The sequence below is a fragment of the Rhincodon typus genome, chromosome 24, assembly GCF_021869965.1.
Source record: "Rhincodon typus isolate 14 chromosome 24, sRhiTyp1.1, whole genome shotgun sequence".
In the NCBI taxonomy this organism is placed as follows: domain Eukaryota; kingdom Metazoa; phylum Chordata; class Chondrichthyes; order Orectolobiformes; family Rhincodontidae; genus Rhincodon; species Rhincodon typus.
In genome coordinates, this window is record NC_063355.1 from 21745292 (window position 1) to 21755126 (window position 9835).

The window sequence follows — 9835 nt, forward strand, 5'->3', positions numbered from 1 at the left end:
ATCCTAGTGCTCTGCAAAAGCAGTTTTCAATAAAGGGTTAACTTCAGAAATGAATTTTGGCCTTGAGCTAACAATTTTTAGTGAGAAATATCCTTATTAAACCTGGTTTAGATATGCAAGTTGGACAGTATTTTAGGTCAGCAGATGGCCGTGTCTCTCCACATTGCTAAACAATTTAATGTGTTTTCTTTGTTAATTACTTGGATATTGCCAATAAGCCTTTCTGGCTGACTGCCATTTAGAAGGGTTGCATTGCAGATTTGCCATTTCTCTGTATTAATTTTCTGGTCAGCTTTGATTTTTTCTTGCACTCATTTTCTAATGAACACTTCTAATAAGCAATGTGGCTGTTTAATGAAGGTAATTTTAACATTGTCCCACTTTGAAAGTATTTTAATAACACCCATATATCTGCTGGAGTTACAGTGAGGAAACTATATTTGCTAAAATCTACTTTTGCAAAGCCATGTTGTGGTCACACTACATAAAACAAAGTGGATCTTTGACTGTGATTAATCAATTCAGAGACTGATCTAAGTCTGATCACCTTGTTGATCCACTAAAGGGAGGTGTTTCTATAATGGCTGAATAGGAAGAAGCTTTTAAGTGGATTAATGACTTCTTTTAGCACTATTTTAAGACTGGTGAAGTATCGTGACTAATACCAAGAAAATGTTACTGAAGCAGCAGTTGCGTGCATTTGGGGTAGATGTGAGAAAACTGTGCACTATTTTTGTTTTATTTCTTTGCACTTTATCTCCCTGGTGTCAAGATAGCAGCTCATGATAACTTTCTTTGCCCAAAACCTTCGGCTCACTGTTTGTTGCCTGACTGAAGGAAGGATCTTGCAGTTCGCCCTTTGCTTCCAAAGTTCTTTCATGCTCCATACATGAGCATAGAATCGTTGAGTTTTTTTGAACTTATGTTTTTGTCAACAGCAGAAAGTAAATAAAATGCAATTGGGATAAAAAATAAGAATAAGAATGAAAATTGAAAATAAGTGAAATTGAAAGGACATTTGAAGCAGAGAGAAAGCAACGTACGCAAAGGAGGCAATTGGAAAAAAAAATGAAAGCTATGGGAATTAAGGAGTCAAACTGGAAAAGGCATCAAGAAAAGTTTGAAAATAAGGTAACATGTGAAAGACACACAGGGAAAGAACACAAAAGAGTGGAAATGTGCAAAAGTTAAAAGGGCAAATAGCAACAGAACAACAGCATAGGTTTAACCATAAGAAATCAAATATATCCAGTAAATTTTATATTTTTAATTCATTGCAAGACGGGTTTTTAGATACAAACCTGAATCATTGCAATAACATACTGTGCTTTCACGATCAGAGTATACTGAAAAGGAATAGATCATGGGATAGTAGAACATATTTCAAAAACTTAAATATATTGGGAGTGAGCTCTAAGTCGTACAGTGACTTTGGAGATTTGGTATAATGTACAGTAGATTGGCAAAAGGCCCAGTCTTTAAATTAATTTGGAACTTTCAGTAACATATAAATGAATGTGTGTTAAGTAATATATTCAGTACATAGGGAAGGGGTTCATCATGGCAGCATCTATGGAACATCACCTTCGTAACAGCTACTGTTGGATTTACCTGACATTACATCATCAAGGCCAACATGTTGAGTGCGATTACACGGCGTGAGGAGGCACTCCCTGCTATCTGCCTAAGTGCCATGATCATGTGTGTATCTGCTTGATATCTGGACAGCTCACAGAGGGCAGCCCAAAACATTATAGCTTGTGAAGAAGGAATGTATGGCCAGAGATTCAGCAGATCTTGGGAGCAGGGTGGGGTGGTGGCTCAGTGGTTAGCACTGCTGCCTCACAGCGCCAGGGACTCGGGTTCAATTCCACCCTCTGACTGTGTGGAGTTTGCTCATACTCCCCGTGTTTGCATGGGTTTACTCTGGGTTCTCCAGTTTGCTCCCACAGTCCAGAGATGTGCAGGTTAGGTGGATTGGCCATGCTAAATTGCCCATAGTATCCAGGGATATGCAGGCCAGGTGGATTATCCATGGGAAATGCAGGGTAACAGGGGTAACGTAGGGGATGTGTCTGGGTGGGTTGCTGTTCGGTGTGGACCTGATAGACCAAATGGCCTGTTTCCACACTGTATGGATTCTATGAAAGTTTGGCAAGCAAGTTCATGCCTTGAATTGACTGCAAACCTTACCCTCTCCTTTCATTAATCCTATAACCTCTCATGCCTATAGATGGGAGGCCTGAAATTGGAAAATTAGGGGCACCTCTTTCTTCACAATCATAATACAACTCAAATTCACTGTGTCTGTTTGGTCCACCAGAAGGAACCCAGAGCAAAACTAACTTTGCATGATTATTCAGATGTTGTTGCAAAAAAGGAAGGATCTAACAGTTTCAAAATGTAGTGATTGGAACCAGGTGGACCTCATTGACTATGAGTTTCTTGATTGGGGTTTCCAATCAGTAAAGCCCTTGCTGACCAATATAATCAGGAGATTTAGAATCTCCTTGGTTCAGGGAACTGACTCGGAGCTGGCTGGCCGGCCACAGCTAGTGCACCGTGCACAAGTAAGTAAAGGGTGACTTGGTGACGGGATACCGGCCTCTGTGCAGTTATTTCACAAAATATATTTTGTTAAATAACTTCTAGCTTGAACATGATAGGACCACATCAAGTAGGTATATTGTCCAAGGGAAAATATGGACTAGGGATTCCTGCACTTGATTGTTGTCTATGGCCCAAGCTAGAAATAATGCATCCATGTAGATGTTGAGTAAGATCAGTGTTTAGTTCAGTGGTGCTGCCCTTATGATGAAATAGAGCGGCAGCTGTTATTGTTTAAATTTGCAGGCAAATGGGAACCTGGCAAAGACATAGCAAGGCTGTCACCGCTCTTGGCACCATAGCCTAGCCTCAATCACCAGCACTGGAAGAGGAGCAAGAAAATCAGAAGTAAAAGTAATTTACAACAGGTTTATTTTTATTGTGTGTGTTATATAGAAGGAAGAGCGTTTTGCATTTATATTGTAGTATTATCATGTCTCAGGCCATTCTGTGAATTTCATAGACCAGTAAATTACTTTTAAATTGAAGTGATATGTAAACAACGATTGCAACCGATTTGGAATGCATCCAAATTCCAAAGAGCGTACAAGATAAATAGTCAGTTAATCAGTTTTTCCTGGTAGTGGCAGAGGGAAGAATGCTGGCCATGACAAATACTTTACAGTTTCAAAATATATTATTTTAAGAATTGCAAAGCATTTTCATTATCTAAGAGACAAGTACAGTTATGTTCCAAAAGAGGAGGGTCAAATTTATCTGTTGCTTAACTGATTTTTTTTTTTTTTTTTTTGCAGGTTGATGTGGCATTCACACAGCAGGTGAAAGCCAAGGTCAAAAAGTAAGCTGATTTTAACTTTTTTAATTTAATGAACAAGTATTCCTTTCTATAATCTCTGAAATATTTGGTTTTTCTTTTATTGTTGATCCCATGTTTGTATTGTGTTTCTGTTCCAGAACATTCTTTTAAAGAAAAACACTCATTGTTTGTTATTAATTTGATTTATGGAATAATTAGTTACTTTCGAGAATATATCTTTTTACTCCCAAAGTTGGTAAAATGACTATTTCCATAATTGAAACTATAATGCCTTGCTGATACTGTGATCTAGGATCTGGTTTTAATCAAGCCATAAATCATGAAGTAAAAGAAGCTCTTAGCCAGTTTTCTGTTTCCTGCGCATATTGAGTATGAACAGCGGGAAAATAACATTAACCGGTACAGCAATTTTTTTCTACAAGGTGAGAGTTCAGATCCGTACTCTATTCCTTAACCATGTTATTCATGATCTTGGAGTGTTTAATAGTTATCCAAAATGGATATATAAGCTTTCATGATCCAGCACTGAAATTTCTCATTTTAATTATTTAAAGGGCACAAAAATTGTTCCAGATTTCAAGTAAACTAAATTAAAACCACAATCACAAAATAGAAGTTAACTAATCATAACGTCTTTTGTTGGCATGCAATATTTGCATTAACTTATATATATTATTTTATGAAAATTAAACATAAACCTTTTTTTGTTTGTTTTTATAGTGCTTCTGGGATCTGTCTAGTTTCAGAGAAACCCCAGGAAGAATTGCATGCTGCCATGAGGAATTCTTTTGCTGTTGTAAATAGTTCTATCTCTGAAGGAATGTCTTCTGCAATTCTAGAGGTTCTGTAATTTCCAAAGTATCTGACTTCCTTTCATAAACAATTATTTATTTTTGAATTTCACTAACTTAAATGATTTGGTTCTTTAACCTTTCAATTATAACATCAGTAGATGGGTATTTTAAGATTAGCTGTAACATAGAACTTGAGCTAAATGGCTTTCTTTTCTATATGGAAACCAAACAGGTCAATATTCTGACTGTCCCAATTTAAATTGCCAATAGCTGCCTAGCTGTGGGGAAACATCAGTAATGATTACAGAGAAATTCATTGACCAGTTTTTTATGGAGACATTGTGTGTTGTGACTTATAATCTGTACAGAGTATAATTGGGAAGGATTCAGATTAAATTCAGTTTACTTTTATTCATTTATTTTGCTAAGATAACTTGCATTTTTTTTTGGCTGGGGTTTGTTATATTTAGGCGATGGACCTTAATGTTCCAGTACTGGCAAGAAATATACCTGGAAACATAGCAATAGTAAAACACGAACACACGGGACTTCTCTTCTTTGATCCGTCGGTAAGTAATGAACAATTTAAATTGGACAAGAGGAATCTTATGCTCTGATTATGGTGCCAAGGCAAGGTCAGATTGGCTCAGAAATCATCTACAGTTCAACGTGTAGCTTGTAATGCAATCCATCTAACTCAAATGAGTCAATCAATACTAATTTAGAGTTTGATTTTATACAATGCTATGTGGTGGGACCTGTAAATACAGTGCACTTGGTTGCCAAACCCCTTTTTGAAAGCTTCTGGTATATTTGCTTTCTAAAATAAGGATGTAATTTTCCCCTAATCCCCACAAGCATTCACCTTTTCATTGTGGGTTGCAACGGTAGCAGTCGCACCATTCTGCCTTTCTGAATTTAATGTGCTGAATCCAGATTATGCCATCTGTCCTCAATAGTTGTGACATTAGTGATTTAGCTAATACAAAGTTTTAGGCAGTTTTACGTTAATTTTTTGAGGAAGACTTGAGAGATTCTGGAACTCCAAAATAACTTATTAATAAAAATAAATTTCAACTTAAAACCATAACACAACACTTGTACAATTAACAGCACATTTGGATTCGCGAGAAATGCATAAAGCTTTCAGTATTAAGCCTCGGATGGCGTACATCTCTTAAGAATCAGATTATTTTGCTAAAAGGTCCTGGGTAATGACTGTGCGATTAAGTGAATACTAACAAAACCGTTGATTTTGGTTTATTTAAATAAATTTCTTCTGATTAAAATTATTTTTACATCGCTTAAATATTCTATTAATCGAGCCATTCTTGTGCTAATTTATTACAAAGCACATTTCACAATGCAGTCATTCCTTGGTGTACAAATATCCTAAATTTAATTAATGGGATGGGCCACAGTCTGCCTTAGAAGAAGATGCAATGCAGGTTCACCAGAGTGATTTCTGGTGATAAGAAGTTATCATGTGACGCAAGGTTGAGTAAAATGGAACTGCATTCTCTATAATTTCGACGAATGAGATGATCGAATTGAATTACTATCGGATTCTAAGAGAGTTTGACAGGGTAGCTGTTGAAAGCTATTTTGTCTGACTGGAGACTCCAGAAAGGGTGATCTTCTCAGGATGAGGGGTGACCATTTAGGACCATTGAGAAAAAAATACTTGCTTGATGATTGTGAATCTTTAGAATTCTGTACCCTTAAGAGGTGCTATGGATAATCAGTAACTGAGTGTATTGAAGGCTGAAATTGATACATCTTTGGGTTCTTAATGGAATCAAGGCATCTGGGAAATCAAGTTGGGGAAGTGGAATTGAGATCAAACATCAGCCGTGGTCTTAACAAATAACAGAGCAGGCTCGGAGGTATACAAACTATTACTACTAATCTTACTTCTGAGGTTCTTAACTTTCTGGTGAATTTGCACTGCACACCTTCAAAGGCCAATTTCTACAATATAGAGCCTTGTTTTAACAGAAAATCAGTTGTGTGGCTGTTGAATTTTGAGTAAGACAAACTAGTTTCAGTATTTTCCCCTCCAAGGAACAGTCAATCATTATTGCCTTTCTAAGTAATTGAATTATTTACTCGCATCCAGGTTTCTTGCATACTTTTCCTCTTGTATTTATAAGAGTGCATCATCTTAATTTGAAAAATGAGATAAAAGAATATATTTCCAAGTCAGGATGGCGAGTGACTGGACGGGTACTTGGAGGTGGTGGTGTTCCCATATGTCTGATGCCATTGTCCTTCTAGATGGAAGTGGTCATGGGTTTGGAAGGTGCTGTCTGAGGATTTTTGGTGAATTTATGCAGTGCATCTTGTAGATAGAACACACTGCTGCTACTGAGCTTCGGTGGTAGAGGGAGTGAATGCTTGTGGATGTTGTGCCAATCAAGCGGGCTGCTTTGTCCTGGATGGTGTCAAGCTTCTTGAGTGTTGTTGGGCTGCACTCATCCAGACAAGTGGGGAGTATTCCATCACACTCCTGATTTGTGCCTTGTAGATGGCAGACAGGCTTTGAGGAGTCAGGAGGTGAGTTACTCGTTGCAGTATTCCTAGCTTCTGGCATGCTGTTGTAGCCACTGTGTTAATGTGGTGAGTCCAGTTGCATTTCTGGTCAATGGTAACCCCCAGAATGTTGATAGTGGGGGATTCAGTGATGATAACACCATTGAATGTCAAGGGACGGTGGTTAGATTGTCTCTTATTGGTGATAGTCATAGCCTGGCATTTGTGTGGCATGAATATCACTTGCCACTTGTCACCCCACGCCTGGATATTGTCCAGATCTTGTTATATGTGAACATGGATTGCTTCAGTATCTGAGGAGTTACGAATGGTGCTGAACATTGTGCAATCATTGACGAGCATCCCCACTTCTGATCTTAAGATAGAGGGAAGGTCATTGGTGAAGCAGCTGAAGGTGGTTGGGCCTAGGATACTACCCTGAGGAACTCCTGCAGAGATGTCCTGGACCTAAGATGATTGATCTCCCAATACCACGACCATCTTTCTGTGTGTCAGGCATGACTCCAACCACTGGAGCGTTTGCCTCCTGATACCCATTGATTCCAGTTTTTCTCAGGCTCCTTAATGCTACACTCGGTCGAATGCAGCCTTGATATCAAGGGCTGTCATTCTCACCTCACCTCTGGAATTCCGCTCTTTTGTCCATGTTTGAACCAAGGCTGTAATGAGATCAGGAGCTGAGTGGCCCTAGCAGAACCCAAAATGGGCGTCACTGAGCAGATTATTTCTGAGCAGGTGCTGCTTGATAGCACTATTGATGACACCTTCCATCACTTTACTGATGACCGAGAGTAGACTGATGGGGCGGTAATTGGCCGGATTGGATTTATCCTGCTTTTTGTGTACAGGACATACTTGAGCAATTTTCCACATTGCCAGGTAGGTACCAGTGTTGTCACTGCACTGGAACAGCTTGGCTAGGGGAGCGGCAAGTTCTAGAGCACAAGTCTTGTGTACTATTGCTGGAATGTTGCCGGGGCCCATAGCCTTTGCAGTATCCAGTGTCTCCAACCATTTCTTGATATTGCCTGGAGTGAATCGAATTGGCTGAAGACTGGTATCTGTAATGGTGGGGACCACTGAAGGAGGCCAAGATGGATCAACCACTCGATACTTCTGGCTGAAGATTGCTGCGAATGCTTCAGCCTTATCTTTTACACTGATGTGCTGGGCTCTTCCATCATTGAGGATGGGGATATTTGTGGATATTTACAATTGATATTTAATTATTTACAAATGATATTTACAATTGGAAAAAAAAAGTCTGATTTATCATTTAACAGTTGTTGTATTTGCTAAAACACCTTCTAACCATTTTAACAGTCAAATCCCTCTCCTAAATTCACAGGAAAAACATTCATTCAAGGTATTTTCTAATCCATCTATTTCAAGTTGTTATTAACATCACTGGAGCAGGTGGGATATGAACACAGGTCTTCGGGTAGGGACGCTACCACTGCACCATAAGAGCCCTCCAAAATATTAATTCAATTGTTTTTTAATTGAGTTATGTGAGCTGTAACCCACTTCAATTAAATTGTTCCTTTTTGACATAGTTACAACTGCAGGGAAAAATGTTAATACAACTAGAAATATAAGTGTAACAGATCTATTAGCTGAAGAGATTTTATCTTTCTCAAGTGCTCTAGATTGGCTTCCTACTAGTCACGTTGGATGTATAGATTGCTTATTGTAGAACCCAGAACTGATTCCTAACTGTAGAATAATCAGGGTTCATATTGGATAATATTGGCTGAATTGCAAACTTATGATAGCAGTTAAGCATCCAGGCCCAATGATTGCTGACTAGGGTATCGTTAAGCTGCTCAAATTAGGTCTCAGTTGGTAGCTCACCAGTTCAGTTTTAACAGAGAAATTATTGAAGGTAGGCAAACCAGAAGCTACTGAAATTCTTGTGTTGATTGCAGGTTGTCATTGACTGTGCCATGAAATTGCTGGTAATTGTCAGGTAAAGCCAGGCTGATCACTTCAGTCCACTGCTGCAGTGTAATTGACATTGATGCTGATGCAAACCCTATCCAATGAACTGTGTTGCAGCTATTTCTGCAAAGCATCCATTCTTGCAGGTATGGTGGTGCAGGAATGGCCTATTGTATCCAGCTTTCTGAATCTTGGCTGGAGAAGGGCCTTATATGCATCATGCTGTCCTTGTTTGAAACACATTTGGTCCTGGCCAAGTTAATATCAAAACCTTTTGAACAGATCTCAGTGATACTAATTTTCTTTCAGTTAAGACAGTTACTAGCCTTCATATCAACACAAAAGGTTAGCAAACTACAAGTTATAGTAATGAATAAACATGATCTTGCTTGGCATGCGGACATGACTATTGTGAAGCTACATATTCCCTTTGCTCAATACTGCAACTAGGCTCATTCTGTGTTCACAAATGAACATAGTGAATTTCGAGCAATTGCCTAATATTCTATATTTCACAAAAGTGTAATATATATCACTATCAATTTGCTTTACCTGTTGCAATATTTTCTGATCTTAGTAGATTTTGAGTAAAAGTTTCCTTCATAAAATGTAAAAGATAGCCTTTGCCATCATGGCAACATTTGACAAGTTTCAAAGCTGAAATGATTTTACATCAATTTAGTTATGTTTCTGTAACTGTAGCAGCCATTTTGTGCATGGCAAAGTTGCGCACAATAATTACACAACAAATCAATTAATCATTTTTGGTTAAAAATCACACGACACCAAGTTATAGTCCAGCAGGTTTATTTGAAGACACAAGCTTTCGGAGTCTCGCTCCTTCTTCAGGTGTCAGAGAGAGAGGTGGCATCAGACACAGAATTTATAAGCAAAAGATCATAGGGTCAAAGAACAAAAACCTAAGCTGGCTATTAAATCTTTAATCAGTTAGAAAGGATTAATATGCAAATCCTAAAATTTCTTTCAAGTCACTGCCCCAAGATAACTAAAGGTTTTATCAGTTCCTTCAGTATACCCCAGGGGTGACATCCCAGGTCAGACAATGCATTTTAGGTTTGAGGCCTTGTTTAGAATCTGGCTGTGTATCAACTTGGAGCCAGACTTGTTTTATTTCCAAAGCAGGAATTTATAAAATGCCACA

General features: G+C 38.3%; 1 protein-coding gene across 3 annotated transcripts in view; it reads left to right on the forward strand.

Annotated features, from left to right (window-relative positions):
- Nucleotides 1–9835, forward strand: part of glt1d1 (glycosyltransferase 1 domain containing 1) — a 73638-nt gene that overhangs the window by 40003 nt on the left and 23800 nt on the right. For all 3 annotated transcript variants that reach the window (XM_048611247.1, XM_048611249.1, XM_048611248.1), the window contains exons 9-11: nt 3363–3406; nt 4106–4226; nt 4650–4748. In XM_048611247.1, coding sequence (XP_048467204.1) covers nt 3363–3406; nt 4106–4226; nt 4650–4748 — 264 coding nt within the window. The remainder of the gene's footprint in view (nt 1–3362; nt 3407–4105; nt 4227–4649; nt 4749–9835) is intronic.